At 48.6% G+C, this 17,316-nt stretch overlaps 1 protein-coding gene across 2 annotated transcripts; it reads left to right on the top strand.

Moving 5' to 3' along the window:
- The first annotated feature begins 5,048 nt into the window (after window positions 1–5,048).
- LOC138812722 (zinc finger protein 160-like) lies at window positions 5,049–16,978 on the top strand. Of its 2 annotated transcripts, none has more exons than XM_070000832.1 (5): window positions 5,049–5,120; window positions 6,069–6,167; window positions 6,850–6,970; window positions 7,714–7,842; window positions 9,961–16,978. In XM_070000832.1, the coding sequence occupies exons 2-5, from the start codon at window positions 6,150–6,152 to the stop codon at window positions 11,715–11,717; spliced, it is 2,025 nt and encodes a 674-aa protein (XP_069856933.1). In that variant the 5' UTR covers window positions 5,049–5,120; window positions 6,069–6,149; the 3' UTR covers window positions 11,718–16,978. The 2 variants fall into 2 exon arrangements, with proteins under 2 accessions (XP_069856933.1, XP_069856932.1); XM_070000831.1 differs by lacking the exon at window positions 5,049–5,120 and adding an exon at window positions 5,854–5,991.
- The last annotated feature ends 338 nt before the right edge of the window (window positions 16,979–17,316 follow it).

Genomic DNA, 17,316 nt, shown 5'->3' with positions numbered 1-17,316 from the left:
AGCTAAGATATGGAACCAACCCAGATGCCCCTCAGTAGATGAATGGATCAAGAAAATGTGGTATATATACACAATGGAATTCTATGCCTCCATCAGAAAGAATGACATTGCCCCATTTGTTAGGAAATGGAAAGGCTTGGAAAAAATTATATTAAGTGAAGTAAGCCAGGCCCAAAGAAACATAGGTCCCATGGTTTCCCTTATTTGCAATATCTAGTATAGGTATGAGTCAAGCGGAAAAGGTCAGATAATGTGATGTTAGGAAAACGAACCCTTAAATATGTATTTTAATGTTTTCGTTTCTTTCATGCATGTGTTTCTAACGCATTTATAAGATTATTTCTTTGTTGCTTTGTATGTCGCTCCCCCACAGTGTAACCCCCGCTTTCACTATATTTGATGTCAGTATAACATGTGGAGGAGATGGGGACAAACAAGTCGTTTAAGGATTCAGGTGGACCTGTTGCAACAATGAGAAGTACAAAATGTCATGTCAAAACCAGCTTTACAATGTCGGTGTGGGGGGGGAGGGAGGTATGATTGGGTGGGGGGGAGGGGGGAGGCTGGGAAGGGATGTGAAGGGTAAACAAAGGAGGAGGCTGCAATGCTTGGTAAGAAATGTATGCATTATCCTGCCCATGTAATTGTAACCCCTCTGTACAGTATGTTCTCAAATAAAATAAAATAAAATATTAAAAAAAAAAAAAGAGTCTCACGGACTTTCCTGCCCAGGATGGCTTTGAACCGTGATCCTCAGATCTCAGCCTCCTGAGTAGCTAGGATTACAAGCATGAGCCACGGCACCCGGCAGTGCATTGTCTTTCTATAAACAGGAGTCTTCCCTTCCAGCGTGAGTGTGCTTTTGCTGTTGGAGCTCAGGAAAGAGCCCTGGGTGGCACAGAGCCACATGACACTTCTAGGAGAGCTGAATGGTTGGGAACGAGCCAAAGGTGTGAGATCAGGTAAAAGCTCAGGTGTGCAGAGATGGAGCAGGGGAACCTGGGCACGAGTTTCTGTAGGAAAACTAAAGTGTCACTGCTGTGAGTCCTAAGGACTTTAGAATGTCCCCACTTGTGCCCTGTCCTGCAGAGTAATATGCCAATCTGTGTCTCCACTGTATTCCCTGTGTCCATTGAAGTACTCTAGGCTGACTCTCCAGCTAATGGTGGGTGTGCAGTAGTACCCCAGTGTCTCTTCTGAGTAGTTTATTAAAGATAAGAGTTTCACAGACTTTCCTTCCTGTGCTAGCTTTGAACCATGATCCTCAGAGCTCAGCCTTCTCAGCCCCCAGCACCTAGCCCCAGCCATGTCTTTTATATGCTGACTTCATTTCCTTCAGATGCACAACTAGAGCTAGATGGTGGGACATTCCACTTATATTTTGTTATTTTTCTGCAACACAATTTCTTTTTGTTTGTTTCTTTTTAAAGAGGAAATTACTTGTTTGTTTTATCATGGGTTACTCTTCATTTTTCATTAACTTGAATATCATCTAAATGTAATCAGCATGGATTGTGCAGTGTAAGTGCTAGACATCTCTTGTTCATGTTAAAATCTATTTGCTGTGAGCGGGGTGAAGGCAGTTTATAGCACATATTCCAGGTGTGTGTTTTTTTTCTTTTTTGTTAATTGTGGGTCTCAACTCTGGGCCTGGCCACTGTCCCTCAGCTCTTCAGCTAAAGGCGAGCGCTCTACCACTGGAGCAACAGTGCCACTTCCGGTGTTCTGGAGATAAGGGTCTCACGGACTTTCCTGCCCGGGCTGGCTTTGAACCGTGATCCTCAGCTCTCAGCCTCCTGAGTAGCTAGGATTACAGGCATGAGCCACCAGTGCCCAGCTTTTTCTTTTCTTTTTCTTTTTAATCAGTCATGGGGTTTGAATTCTGAGCTTGGGCGCTGTCCCTTAGCTTTTTAGCTCAAGGTGAGCACTCTATCACTTGAGCCACAGCGCCACTTCTGGTTTTCTGAGTGGTTTGTTGGGGATGAGAGTCTCATGGACTTTTCTGCCCAGGCTGGCTTTTAATGGTGGTCCTCAGATATCAGTCTCTTTTATAGCTAGGATAACAGGCATGAGCCACCACACCCAGCTTCTGGCATTCTTTTTCTTTTTCTTTTTTTTTTTGGGGGGGGGGGGTCCGGTGGTAGGGCCTGAACTCTGGGCCTGGGCACTGTCCCTCATCTCTTCAGCTCAAGGCTAGCACTCTACCACTTGAGCCACAGTGCCACTTCTGGCTTTTTTTTTCTGCTTATGTGGTGCTGAGGAATTGAACCCAGGGCCTCAAGCATGCAAGGCAAGCGCTACCACTGAGCCACCTTCCTAGCCCTCTTCTGGCATTCTTATATTGAATTCTTCCTCTTTTTCCCCAGCCTCTGCTTTGCAATTGAAAATTGCCAGTTAATGCCTTTTGTAACTGCTTTTGGGCCCTGAACCATCATAACACATTTTGTGATATGTAGCATTAATTATACACAGTCAGTATGTTGTAAACAGGCATTTTCATCTGTGGTTATGATATAACCATATGGCTTTTGTGAGTTAGGTGTACCATGAGACCCTGTCACGGGGAGGGTCGGGGGGAATCCTGTCTTCCTGGAATCCTGTCTTCCTGTCCATCAACTTGCTGAGTATGTATGTATTTCTCACAGGTTGTTTGAAATGAGGCTTAGCTTAAATTGTATTCCATGTGATCCACTTTGCAATAAAAGAATCCTATTCTTTTTGTGTTCCTAAATATTGGATTTTATGTTTCTCAGTATAAATAGGACTCCTCAGTGTGTGTGTGTGTGTGTGTGTGTGTGTGTGTGTGTGTGTGTGTGTGTGTGTGTGTGTGTGTGTGTGGTCATTTTTGCCATGGCATTCTGTTTTCCAGCACGAAATACTCTATGATTAATCAGATGGAAACTCTATATCTTGCAGGTACCTCTCCTAGATATATAATTAAAGAATTACCACCCAGCAGAGGCAGCGGTAGGGCAGAAATACCCAAAGTCATGAGGACAGAGGCACTGATGAGTTTTCCTGCAAGTAAGTCCAGAAAGTTCCATGTGAGTGGGAGTGGGAGTGGAGCAGTGCTGAAGGCCGCGCTAAAGGGGTGCTTATGGTCCACAGAGAAGAGGGCAGTGGCGGAGGAGAGCAGGAGGGTGGGGGTCTCGTGGGGAAGCAGCCCATGAGCCCATGGCTGGGTCGGCCCCTCCAGGAGCCCCTGCGCAGGCTCCTGCCATACCTGTGTGAAAGGCCAGGGGTGAGGACTGAGGTGGAGACGTCCGCCCTTGCCAGGCCCCCCATGTCACGCCCTTGGGGGAGTCCCTCCAGTGGGAACACACACATTGTCCCTGCAGGTGATGAGGCCTCCATCTGTTACTCAGGCATAGACCCAAAGCACACATTGGGGCAAAGTGTTATGAGTGCAGGGAGTGTGGCAAGGTGTTCAGCTATCCCATGGCCCTAGAGCGTCACCAGCTGAGCCATACCAGGGAGAATCTTCACCTCTGTGCCACATGTGGGAAGGCTTTCTCCACACGTTCTCCTCTCTTGGTTCATGAGCGAAGCCATAGTAGTGTGAAGCGCCAACCCTGTGCAGAGTGCGGGAAGGCTTTCTCCTCACATTCCTCTCTCATGGTTCACAAGTGAAGCCATAGTGGCAAGAAACCCTCCATGCATTCTGAGTGCAGAAAGGCATTCCGGAAGTCCAAGCAGCTCACTGTGCACCGCAGGCTGCACACTGGGGAGAAGCCATATGCATGTGAAAAGTATGGCAAGGCCTTCCGCAAGCATGCTACCCTCATAGCACACCAGGCTGTGCACACTGGCCTCAAGCGCCACAGGTGCGCCAAGTGTGGGAAGGCATTCAGGCACAACAGGATGCACACTGGGGACATGCTGGAGTGCGTGTGTGGCAAGGCCTTCAGCACGCGTGGCTGCCTTGAAGCACACCAGACTGTTCACACTAGATGCAAGCCACATAAGTGTGAGGATTGTGGGAAGGTGTTTGGCTACGCTGGCGCCCTAACTCCTGCACTGCAGGACGCACACCGGGGAGAAGTCGCACCGCTGCACCCAGTGTGGGAAGGCATTCCCACAGAAAAATGACCTCACGTGCCACCTTAGGACACACACCGGGGAGAGACCACTTGTGTGTCATTAGTGTGGGAAAGCCTTTAAGTCCCACACAGAACGCCACAGCCACCTTGCCATCCACACAGGACACAAGCTCCACCAGTGCAGAGTGCGGGAAGACATTTTTCTGGAAGACAAAAGTTGTGCACCACCAACAGACACACATCGGCAAGGGCTCTTACATGTGTGACATGCAGTATGGTGTGCAGCCGGCGCTCCAATTTCGTGTGCCATTGCACGCAGGCTTCACACCCAAAAGAAGCCCCGCCGGAGGGCAGCAAGGCGAGAGCCATCCACGCGGGACGCATTCTCCACGGGGGCTGGGAAGGTGGCTCAGCGGTAGGTCACTCAGTGTTGAAGACTTTCCCAGAAGCTGCCAAACTCTTGAGATTAAACCTCAGGACACGCACGAGCAGAATAGCATTTTCTTGAGGATGGTTATACAGAACTGCTGCTGTTAACTTTACTGCTGCTCTATTCAGAATCCATGTTTTAGTCCATAAAATAACCTTTTAAAAAGAAAAGAATTACTGAGCAATTGACGATTTCTATCCAGATGAGTTTTATTTCATTTCTGCCCGGCTTGGCCCCCAGCACCGGGCTTCCTCCACACACTGACTCCGCCCCCAGCGCCAGGCCCGCCTCAGCCCCAGGCCCGCCCTGGCAGCCTCCTCTGAGGCCTAGTCTCCCTGGCTCCACCCCCTTTGCCACTGTCACTCAAGGATGGCCTCACCTATTAGCTCTCTCTGGCCCAGACCAGTCTTATTCCCCGCCCACCAACCCTCAGTACTGGTCCTATACACTGGGTTTCGTTCTGATCACGCCCGTTCCACTTTTTCATTGGTTCCTTCCTGGCCCTTCCCCCTATAGTCCCGACCCCAGCTCACGTTTCCCTCCGTGTTTGCCCCGCCCCCTGTCACTGAGTGCGCAGTTCCCCACCAGACCAGGAGTCGGTTGGCGTGAGGGGGAGCTCGCGGTGCGGACTGCGTGTTTCTCCGGGAGGAGTAAGTCTGCGTCCCGGGTATCCGGAGCCCCCGCGCGGCCCTCCTGTCCGGCGGCCTGGATCTCCGGCCGGTCCTTCCTGACTTCCACCGGCCCGGCGCGGCCGTGGCGCCCGAACCCCAGCGACCCCGCGTCGCTGCGGGCCGGGCGAGGGTGGTGGGGTGGGCGCGGCCGCGGCTCTTCCCAGCCCTCTTGGACAGCCGGCCCCTGGCACCGTCTTCCACGCGGTCCTCCGGGCCCGGCTTGGGGTCTGGGACCCGACCCGCCTCTCCGGCCTCCGGGCCCTAGGCCAAGTCGTCCAGACAAAGGCCACAACTCCCGGCCCTAGCCGCGGCCCTCCGGCCCCGAATTCCCACATAGGTGGCCGGGTACAGGAAATGTGGGAGCACTTCCGAATGAAAGGAGAGGAGAACAATTTGCATTTGTGCAGAGCCATTTGGTCCATGGGAAAGAGGGGTCTCTGCTTACAAGGAGAGAAGAGGGAGTAGGGTCCATGGTTGTAAGCCTAGCCACTCAGGAGGCTGAGATGTGAGGATGGAGGTTTGAAGTCAGCCTGAACAGGAAAGCCCCATACATTTGTTGTTGTTGTTGTTGTTAGGCCACAGACTGGGACTCAAACTTGGTATCTGATGCTTTTTTGCTCGGTAGCTTTGGTGCTTCAACCCCTCCACACGTCCAACCGCTCCAGGAGAATCTTAGCTCCAATTAACCACCAAAAAGCCAGAGTGGGGCTGTGGCTCAAGTGGTAGAACACCAGCCTTGAGTAAACAAGCTCAGGCACAGTGCCCAGGTCTTGAGTTCAAGCCCCAGGACCTGCATTCCCCATCACCCCATGAGTGGTATGGAATGAGCCCAGGACCATCTTCCCCCATGGTGAGGTCCTCCCTGGGCTGGGGCCGGGACACAGGGAGGGTGTTGTTGTATGTGAGCATTAAACAGGATATTTTCAGCACTCAGGACTGACTTCTGGAAAGTGGTATTGCCTGAGGAGGAAGCCCAAGGAGGAGGAAGAGGAAAGACAGGGAACAGGGATGGCGGCTGTGACTCAGGTAAAGCCATGTGGCATCTCCTTCCTGTGCAAAGAGCTGGCCTGGGCACTGGCTGTGCTGACACCTGCCTGCCACGTGTGTTCACATCCCCCATGCCTTCCCTCCACTCTGTCCCCTCCACTGGGTGTGGGCACAGGAGAGCATCACCCACCAAGTGTTCCTGTGTTCTTGCTGTAATCTCTCTGCTGGTTTTCTTTTCAGCTTTGGTCTCCCTCCCCACCAAGCACCCAGTCCTGAATCTTGAATTCAGGGCCTGGGTGCTGTCCTGAGCTCTTTTGCCCAAGGCTGCTGCTCTACCACTTGAGTCACAGCTCCACGTATGGCCTTTTTGGTAGTTCATTGGAGGAAAGATGCTCATGGGCTTTCCTACTCCAGTTGGCTTTGAATCCTGATCCTAAGATCTCAGGCTTCTGGACTGGTTAGGATTCTAGGTGTGTTCATCATACTTCCCCACTAACTCTGAAGAATGCTGGGATGTACAATTCCATGTCGTTTTTTGTTTTTTTGTTTTTTTGCTTTGGGTGTCATATCAAAGACACTTTTACAAATTGTAAAATCCTGAAGTTTCCCTGGTGTGTTGATTGCTTTGTCATGGTAGGCATTGATTATAATTCTGTCTAATACTTTTTCTGAGTCTGTGGATTGTGTATGAAATGCTTTTGGATTTTCTCCTTGTGGACAGTTGACACTTGAGGATGTGGCGGTGGATTTCACCCGGGAGGAGTGGCGGTTCCTGAGCCCGGCTCAGCGTGCTCTGTACAGAGATGTCATGCTGGACACCTACAGGAACCTGGTCTTCGTGGGTGAGCACCCCTCCTTGTACAAGTTGGGAGTTCTGCTCTTGGCCTTGGTTTCTCTTGAGTGCTGCCTGGAGAGCCCAACATTCCTTGACTAGACATAAGCTCCACCAACTCAGGGACAGAAACATGCTAATGTGGCCTCCGGACTTTAATAACCTTCTTTTGTCCTGCATCCTGTGTCCCACAGCTTAAGTGAGCACCTGTGCATGTTAGCTTTTGCAGGCTTGTCTCTTGCTCTCTTTTGTTCTTTTTTTCCCTTCACCTTTTTCCCTTCTTTTCTCCACTCTTTTCCTTTTCCTTTCCCTTCCCTCTCTAGAACTTTGTACATGCTAGGCAGATCCTCTCATCACTGAGCTACATATCAAGCACTATGGCAGTCCTTCCTTCCTTCCTTCCTTCCTTTCTTCTCTACCTTCTCTTCCTCTTCCTCATCATTTTTTTTTTTTGAGAAAAATTCCCACTTGGTAGCCCTGGATGCCCTTAAACTTGCCCCTGAACTTCTGAGTGCTGGGATGACACACAGATGACGCCACACTAAGCCCAGAGTTGACTTTGTATCTATTTCCTTGTGCTTCTGACTCAGTAGTTCTTGTGTTGCTGTCTGCACATTAGAGTATCCTCTGAAGTGTTCACATGGAGGTAGTCTGCTGAATGTGTGATGCATCCATGTGTGATGTCCCCTTTTCCCATAAGCGTGGGACTGGGGATTCCAGAAAGGCCACAGCACATTGTCTTTCTATAAACAGGAGTCTCTCCTCCCAGCGTGAGTGTAATTTTGCCATTGGAGCTCAAGGAAGAGCCCTGGGTGGTACAGAGCCATGTGACAACTCCAGGAGAGCTGAATGGTTGGGAAGGTGCCAAAGGTGTGAGTGCAGGTAAGAGCTCAACTGTACAGAGATGTAGCTGGGGAACCTGGGTGGGAGTGGTTTTCTGTAGAAAACCAAAGTGTCTCTACTGGGAGCCCTAAAGGACTTTAGAATTTCCACACTTGTGCCCTGTTATACAGAGTAATATGCTATTCTGTGTCTCCACTGCATTTCCTGTGTCCATTGAAGCACTCTAGGCTGGCTCTCCAGCTAATGGTGGGTGTGCAGTACCCTTGCATCTCTTTCATACCCTGACTTCACTTCCTTCAGATCCACACCTAGAGCTGTGTGGACATTCCACTTGTTGTATTTATTGCTTTTTCTACAACACATTTTTTTTTTTTTTTTTTGTCATGGGGCTTGATCTCTGGGCCTGGGCACTGTCCCTCAGCTCTTCAGCTCAAGACAAGTGCTCTACCACTTGAGCCACAATGCCACTTCTAGTTTTCTGGAGATTAATTGGAGATAAGAGTCTCACAGACTTTCCTGCCTGGGCTGGCTTTGAACCGTGATCCTTAGATCTCAGCCTCCTGACTAGCTAGGATTACAGGCCTGAGCCACCAGTGGCCTACCTCATTTTTTTTGGCGGGGGTTGGGGGGGGTGGGGGAGAGGTTGGTTGTGGGACGTAAACTCTGGGCCTGTCGCTGTCCTGGAGCTCTTCAGCTCAAGGCTAGCTCTTTACCACTTGAGCCACAGCGCCACTTCTAGCTTTTTCTGCTTATGTGGTACTGAAGAATCGAACCCAGTATCTCATGCATGCAAGGCATGCACTCTATCACTGAGCCATCTTCCCAGCCCTGTATTTTTTTTTATTGTGAAAATATTGTACAGAGGGGTTACAATTACATGGGCAAGATAATGAATAAATTTCTTATCAAGCATTGTAGCCTCCTCCTTTGTTTCCCCTTCTCCTCCCTTCCCATCCTCCCCCCTGTATTTTTTTTTTTTAAGAGGAAATAGCTCGGGCTGGGAAGGTGGCTCAGTGGCAGAGTGCTTGCCTTGCATGCCTGAGGCCTTGGATTTGATTCCTCAGCACCACATAAGCAAAATGAAAAAAGCCGGAAGTGGCACTGTGGCTCAAGTGGTAGAGCACTAGCCTTGAGCTGAAGAGCTGAGGGACAGTGCCCAGGCCCAGAGTTCAGGCCCCATGACCGGACCCCAAAAAAAAAAAAGAGGAAATAGCCCATCAGTTTATCATGGGTTACTTTTTTTTTTTTTTTTTTTTTTGGTTGTGGGGCTTGAACTCTGGGCCTGGGCTCTGTCCCTCAGCTCTTCAGCTCAAGGTGAGAGCTCTACAACTTGAGCTACAGTGCCACTTCCGATTTTCTAGTGGTTTATTGGAGATAAGAGTTTCACAGACTTTCCTGCCCAGGCTGGCTTTGAACCTCGATCCTCAGATCTCAGCCTCCTGAGTAGCTAGGATTACAGGTGTGAGCCACCGGTGCCCAGCTATGGGTTACTTTTTTGTTTGTATGTTTTGTTACCAGCATCTAAATGTACTCAGCATGTATTGTGCAACATAAGTGCTAGATACCTCTTGTTCATGTTAAAAGTCTGTTCACTACTAATATATGTAGGCTGTTTATAGCATGTAGTCCAGGCTTTTTTGGTTTTGGTTTCTTTTCTGGCATTGTATTGAATTCCTCCCTTTTTTGAAATTGTATTGCAATTCTTCCCCCTGCTTTGAAATTCAGACTTGCCAGTTATTCTGTAAACTGCTTTGGGCTCTGAACCATTACAACATATTATATGATATGTGGCATAAATTTGTACATATTCAGTATGTTGTAATAGGCATTTTTCCCCTTTGGTTACAATATCACCGTAGGGCTTTTGTGAGTTAAGTATGCAGTAGGACCCAGGGGAAAGTCCTATGTTTCTGTCAGTGAGATTTGCTTTCCTCATAGGTTGTTTGAAATGAGGCTTACCTTCTCGTAAGGTAGATTCCATATGATCCATTTATAATAAAGAATCCTATTCCTTTTGTGTTCCTACATATTGGATTTTCTGTGCTCAGAGTTCACATGGCTCCTCTGTGCCTGTGTAATTTTCTCTGTAGCATTCTTTCCTTTAGCATGAAATACTTAGCTATGTGATTAATCAGCATGGAACTTTATATCTTCCAGGTACCTCTCCTAAGCATATAATTAAAGAATTACCACCCCATGTGGGCAGCTGTAGGGGAGAAATAACACAAAGTCATGAGGATGGAGGCACTGATGAGTTTTTCTGCGAGGAAGCCCAGAAAGCTCTGCGTGAGTGGGAGTGGGAGTGGAGCAGCACTGAAGGCCGTGCTAAAGGGGTGCTTGTGGTTCACAGAGAAGAGGGCAGTGGCGGAGGAAAGCAGGAGGGTGGGGGTCATGCGAGGAAGCAGCCCACGAGCCCGTGGCTGGGATGGCCCCTTCAGGAGCCCCTGTGTGGGCTCCTGCCATACCTGTGTGAAGGGCCAAGAGTGAGGACTGAGGTGGAGACATCCGCCCTCGAGGGGGTCCCCATGTCGTGCTCTCTGGAGAGCCCCTCCAGTGGGAACACACACATTGCCCATGCATGTGATGATGCTGCGATATGTTCTCCCTTATGTACACGTAAACCGAAAGCACAAATTCAGGAAAAGCCTTACAAGTGCCGAGAGGGTGAGAAGACGTGTGGCTACCGCTTGTCCCTGGTACATCACCGGCAGAGCCGCACTGGGGAGAAGCTCCACCGCTGTACTGAGTGCGGGAAGGCTTTCACACGGTCCTGTCTCTTGGTTCACATGCAGTGCCACAGAGGCATGAAGCATTACCAGTGTGGAATGTGTGGGAATGGTTTCTCCAAACTTTCTGATCTCTTGGTTCATGAACAACACCATAGTGGCATGAAGCCACACCGCTGCCCAGTGTGCGGGAAGGTGTTCAACCAGCTGTCCAGCCTCACTGTTCACCGTAAGAGCCACGCTGGGGAGAGACCTTACCCATGTGGAAATTGCAGCAAGGCTTTTGTGGTGCACTCTGGCCTTACCAAGCACCAGGTCCTGCACACTGGGATGAAGCCGCACCGCTGCACCGAGTGTGGGAAGGCATTCAGCCAGGACTCCAGCCTTGCTGTGCACAGGAGGACACACACTGGAGAGAGGCCGTACTGTTGTGCCAGGTGCGGGAAGGCGTTCACACGGAAATCTGGCCTTGTGCGCCACAACAGGACACACACTGGGGAGAGGCCATATGCCTGTGGCTTGTGCGGCAAGGCCTTCAGCACACATGGCAACCTGACTGCACACCAGACAGTGCACAGTGGCCAGAAGCCTCACAGGTGCTCCGAGTGTGGAAAGGCATACAGTCATGCCTCCGGACTTGCCATTCATCTCAGGACACACACCGGGGAGAGGCCATATTCATGTGACACCTGTGGAAAGGCGTTCACCATTCGCAAGAGCCTCACCGAGCACCAGGTTGTGCACACTGGGGCAAGGCCATACCACTGCGCACAGTGTGGCAAAACATTCACACAGAACTCACAGCTCGTGCGCCACCGCAGGATACACACGGGAGAGAAGCCATACACATGTGACACATGCGGCAAGGCGTTCAGCTCTCGCAAGAGCCTCACTGAGCACCAGGCTGTGCACACTGGGGTGAAACCATACCGCTGCGCCCAGTGTGGGAAGACATTCACACGGAATGCACAGCTGGCACGCCATCGCAGGACACACACTGGGGAGAGGCCGTACGTGTGCGCAGACTGTGGCAAAGCCTTTTATTCCCATTCTAACCTCACAGCCCATCGCACCATCCATGCAGAATTCAAGCCTTACCAGTGCAATGAGTGTGGGAAGGCATTCACACAGAACATGCACCTTGTGCGCCACCTCAAGACACACCAGGGAAAGGCGGGATGTGTGTGACACATGTGGCAAAGTATTCAGCCGAAGTTCCAACTTGACTATCCATTGCAGGCTTCAATCACAAAAGAAGGCCTGCCAGGGAGTGCAGCAGTGCACCATCCATCCAGGCATGGCCTTTGGAACTCAGTCTCCACTGAATGTAAGCATGAGGGTGATGGAAAATTGCTCACCAGGAGTTCAGGCTAGCTTTCAAGTGCAGTGCTTCCTACTTAATCCCAGCAGAGGATAGTGAGTTTGAGGGTTTGAGGGCAGTCTGAGCTGTACAGCATGATCATGACTTTTTTGTCAGTTGTGGGGCTTGAACTCTAGGTCTACGTGCTGTCCCTCAGCTCTTCAGCTCAAGGCAAGCACTCTACCACTTGAGCTGGTTTTTTGGAGATAAGAGTTTCATGGACTTTCCTGCCTGGACTTGCTTTGAACCATGATCCTCAGATCTCAGCCTCCTGAGTAGCTATGATGACAGGCAGGAGCCACCAGTGCCTGGCTTGATCATGACTGTTTTGTGAACAGTTTATAAGAATTGCTGTCACCAAGAGCAGAACACAGGAAATGTGACATGTACACAGCAGAGACTCTAATGCAAGCCTTACTCAGTGGACATCAGAACAGATTTCTTTGAGGAAACCATCCAGGCTGAGCATACTTACTTCTGCTTGACCAGGGATCCATCTGCTCTCTTGTTCACTGTGGATTCTTCCCGACCTATCAGCAAAAGAATTCCAAGCCAAGAATACAACAAGATATTTGCAAAGGGCGCAGGGCTGTCCAGAATCAAGGAGTTCACATCACCAAGTCTGATGATTCTGAGTATGTGCCTTTAGGTTGAGCCCTGCTGGAGAAATGCCCATCGTGCAGGTTTTCCTGTGTGGGGCTCTTGAAAGGCTGGTCCCACCATCTTGTGAGGATTATCTCTATGCACACTCAGGGAAAGGTGAGTTTTCTTTCTGAAATAAATGAAAGGCTGTGCACAGCAGAGGGGTAGGGAATAGTGTGGAGCTGGGGCATGATGTCGCCCACCATTGTGTGTCCTTCACCCTGATACCGCTCTTTAGAAGAATGCACTGCACTGACTGAACTACAGGGGAAAGCGAGAACTGAGCACAGCATGGTGCTCATGGGACAAGCGAGCACTTGGTTGCGGAGACTAGAGATGTGACAGAAGTTATGTAGGAGAATGGCGGCCTCTGCACTGAATGACCATGGCTGTCTGTAGCAAAGACTGCTGACCAGTCTTCTAAGAAGATGAATTTACTGAAAGAAAATGGTTTTTAGCATGGAGAATTTAATCAGATCTTGAATGAGGACTTTGGGGTAGCTCAGTGTCAAGCACTTTCCTAGCAGGTGCCAGGCTCTGAGTTCAAACCTCAGGAACACGTACAACCAGAATAGCATTTTCTCAAGGATGATTATAAAGAATTGCTGCTATTCAGTTTTGCTCCTTCTCTATTGAGAATGTAGTCATGTTTTAGTAAATGTGTTTTATTTACTAAATCTATGAAGCATCTTCCCCTAAACCCTCATTTGGAGCCAACAAGGCTGCTAAGCCACAAGAGCAGCCCTATGGCTGCCTGGGACCCCAGGACCTGACCAGTGAGATGCAGCATCCAGACACAAAACTCCACATCCCTGGCGCCTGGCCAGTGCAGACAGTGACAGACCAGCAACATGTGACTGCAACACCCAGACCCAGAGAATGTTCACATCACCACCGGTCAGCCCACAACCACCTCCATCATCACTGAGTACCCTGCTGGGGACCCCTTCCCCATGGAAGACTACTGCTGGTGGCAACACAGATTTGAGCTTGGACACCTCTCTCCCACCCAAGAAGGGATACCACACTTAAAGAAGACAAAGAGGCCAGAACCCTTGCCCCCCCAATCCCCACTTGTTGGCTTAGAGTGGAAGACCACCAGGACTCAAAATGAGAGGCATTAAGACCCTGGGTCATCTACAGCACTGGCTGTTGGCAGCAAAAAATCACTGGTTTGAAGTCAACGCAGACAAATTCTGTGCAGCTGCAGAAGCCCACTCCTGAAGCCTCATGCCCAACCTGGAGGCCTGAACCTGGCTCCCCAACCTGTTCTTCCCCCAAATTGGACCAAGCACCCACCAGGCAGAAAGTTCATTGGCCTGGGGCAAGGCCAGCACACTTGTACAAGCGCTTGCTGGCTGGAGGACCCAGAGTAGGCTAATTCACCCAGGGCGGGCTAGCCCAGGCCAAGCATGGGCCGCCACCTGTCAAATGTTAGCACGCCAAGCTCACACCACAGCTCTTGCAATCTCTGAGGCCAGATGCATAAATCACAATGAAAGATGACGAGTCATGCACAATGAGGACAAAAACCCAAAAAGTCAAGGGAGGGACCCCAGTGAGATTGAAGGAGAGATGACAAAAGGAGCATTAAAGAGATGACAGAATCGGTCAATGAAATAAAAGGGGAGATGCAAAAACAATTTCAAGTGTGCAAAGAAGAAATGACAGAGAAGATCTGGGGCTCCCAAAAAGTGTTGGAGATAAAAATAGAGGCATTAATTAACTCATTAAAAGACAAAGTTAACACTAAGAGAACTGATCTCAACAAAAAAGACAGAAGGATAACAGTGGCTCATACCTTTAGTCCTAGCTACTCAGGAGGCTGAGATCTGAGGATTGTGGTTCAATGCCAGCCTAGGCAGGAAAGTCCATGAGACCCTTATCTCCAATGAGCCACCAGAAACCTGGAAGTGGCATTGTAGCTCAGGTAGTAGAGCGCTCACCTTGAGCTGAAGAGCTCAGGGACAGTGCCTTGACCCAGAGTTCAAGCCCCACAACTGAAAAAACAAAGAAAACTCAGAAGCATAAAAGGATTGATTTTCTCAATGCAAACCACAGTGGAATGCCTAGGTAACAGAATAAGTGAAATAGAAAACAGTATCAGGAGTTGAGGCTAAAACAGGAGCTTGAACAAAAAGTCAAAAGTCTGGGAAAAAACATTCAAAACCTATCAAAGGGAAATCCAAGAATTGGCAGACTTGGCCAAGAGATCAAGTTTACACATAATTGGGATCCATGAAGGGGAACATTTCAGTACTAAAGGCATGGAAAACCTATCCAGTCAAATAAGAAAAGAGAAGTTCCCCAATATGGAGAGAAAATCCCACCCACCTGACAGAAGCATACAGATCCCCTAGTGAAAAGGATCCAAGAAGAAACCCTTTTGGACATCCAAGTAAAAAGATTAGTCTTAATAGCAAGGAATTGATTTTAAATGCTAATAAATCAAAGAAGGAGATATATCTTAGTGCAAGGAGAGCCTGGAATGATATAATTCAAGCCCTGAAGTGCCAACCCAAGCTGGTGTATCCACTGAAGCTATCATTTATATTTGATGGTGAAACTAAAACCGTCCAAGACAAACAAAAATTAAAGGAATCCATCAACATTAAACCAACATTACAACAAATACTAAAGGAAAGTATGCAATCTGAAGAAAACATTCAAAGTCCAGGAAACATATTAAAAGTCTATAGAAGACCTATTTAGTAAGGACAGGAAGAGAAAAGTAGCAAGCTACAAGAAATCAAGAGAAATGACAGGAAATATAACACGTTTCTATAATGACTAAACATTAATGGACTCCATTTCCCAATTACTAGAAAAAACAGGAGCCTGGATCAAAAAAATAATAAGATCTATCCATTTGTTTTCTCCAATATATCCATCAACCTCTGAGCGAAGGATGGAAAAAGAGCTTCCAAACAAATGTATCTGCAAGAAGGCAGGAGTAGTCAACCTCCAAGTGAAGGGATGGAAATAGAGTTTTCATGCAAATGTACTTGCAAGAAGGTAGGAGTAAGCTAGGCATTGGTGCCTCATGCCTGTCATCCTAGCTGCTCAGGAGGCTGAGATCTGAGGCTCATGATTCAAAGCCAGCCCTGGTGGGAAGCCCATGAGACTCTTTATCTCCAATAAACCACCAAAAAAAATGAAAGTGGCACTGTGACTCAAGTGGTAGAGAGCTAGCCTTGAGTCCAGAGTTCAAGCCCCATGACCAAAAAACAAAACAACAACAACAAAAAGGAAGGCAGGAGTCACCATTTTATTAAAATCAGTATGAAGAGACAAGGAAGGTCATGACATAATAAAAGTGAATGATCCATGAAGAGTGAATCCCAGTGGTCAATATCTATGCACCAAATAATGGGGAACCTAAATATGTTTAAAAAATAATTTTGGACTTACAGAACAGACCCATACACAATAATAGTGGGAGATTTTATTTTTTTTTTTGGAGGGGGGTCCGGTCATGGGGCCTGAACTCTGGGTGCTGTCCCTCAGCTCTTCAGCTCAAGGCTAGCACTCTACCACTTGGGCCACAGTGCCACTTCCAGCTTTTTTTCTTTTTGCTTATGTGGTGCTGAGGAATCGAACCCAGGGCCTCAGGCATGCAAGGCAAGCGCTCTACCACTGAGCCACCTTCCCAGCCCCATAGTGGGAGATTTTAATACCCTGCTCTCACCAAAGGACAGGTCAACCAAACAAAAGATAAGCAAAGGAGTCTGTGAACGAAATGACACCATAACCCAAATGGATTTAAGAGACATCTACAGAGTTCTCTACCCAACAAGGGCCCAATTCACATTATTCTCAGCAGCCCATGAAACATTCTTCAAAACAGATCATATCATAGGACACACAAAGAACCCAAACAAATATAAGAGGATTAACACAATTCCTTGCATCCTACCTGACCGCAGTGGAATGAAACCCGTTCTCAACAACAAAATATACTGGGGCTGGGAAGGTGCTCAGTGGGAGAGTGCTTGCCTTGCATGCACGAGGCCCTGGGTTCGATTCCTCAGCACCACATAAGCAGAAAGAAAAAAGCCGGAAGTGGCGCTGTGGCTCAAGTGGTAGAGTGCTAGCCTTGAGCTGAAGAGCTGAGGGTTAGCGCCCAGGCCCAGAGTTCAGGCCCCACGACCGGACCAAAAAAACAAAACAAAAAAACAAAATATACTGCAGAAATTACTCAAGCACATGGAAACCAAATAAAACAAGATAGAACAACACCTTGATCACAGAAGAAATTAAGGATAATTACACAGTTGTCAGATTCAGTCTGTGAAGCAGCTGGATGGACTGGTCATTTTGACTCATGGGGTGTTTTGATCACTTTTAGTGCATTGTTTAATTATTCTGCAACTCTCTTCTCTCTATTCATATACATAGGTAATAGAAGAATACAATGTAATATAATTTACTTTATATGCTATATAAAATTTCCATACCAACTGAGTCACCTGTGTGTTTTTGCAGAGATTGTAGCCATGTCCAAGGCCAGTTGCTAGCATCCTTCTCCTCCTGCATGTCTTGGAAATCCTCTCCCCATATTTAGTATCGCCCCATTTCTTTTCTAGAAAGGTCAGGAAGTTGCGGCTGTCTGAGCTGTGGCTTCCTCTGGGAAGCAGTGACTACATGTGTCGTGCCAGTGCCGAGTAGGGTTGCCCACAGGGATTCCTGCTCCCTGTGTGGGACGCTGGTGCCCCAGGGGATTCCTGCTCCCTGTGTGGGACGCTGGTGCCCCAGGGATCCTGGACATGAGCTGCACAAAGTCCA

Source organism: Dipodomys merriami, unplaced genomic scaffold, assembly GCF_024711535.1.
Source record: "Dipodomys merriami isolate MVZ:Mamm:240054 unplaced genomic scaffold, mDipMer1.0.p SCAF_57, whole genome shotgun sequence".
Lineage (NCBI taxonomy): Eukaryota > Metazoa > Chordata > Mammalia > Rodentia > Heteromyidae > Dipodomys > Dipodomys merriami.
Note: the sequence above shows the minus strand (reverse complement) of the source record. Positions and strands in the feature narration are given on the sequence as shown.

Coding starts and splice junctions, on each gene's coding strand:
- LOC138812722 (XM_070000831.1), top strand. CDS start 5,965: ATGAGCCCAGGACCATCTTCCCCCATG. Junction 6,971..7,713: donor CAGGAACCTGGTCTTCGTGG/GTGAGCACCCCT, acceptor TTCTATAAACAG/GAGTCTCTCCTCCCAGCGTG. Junction 7,843..9,960: donor TGCCAAAGGTGTGAGTGCAG/GTAAGAGCTCAA, acceptor TATATCTTCCAG/GTACCTCTCCTAAGCATATA.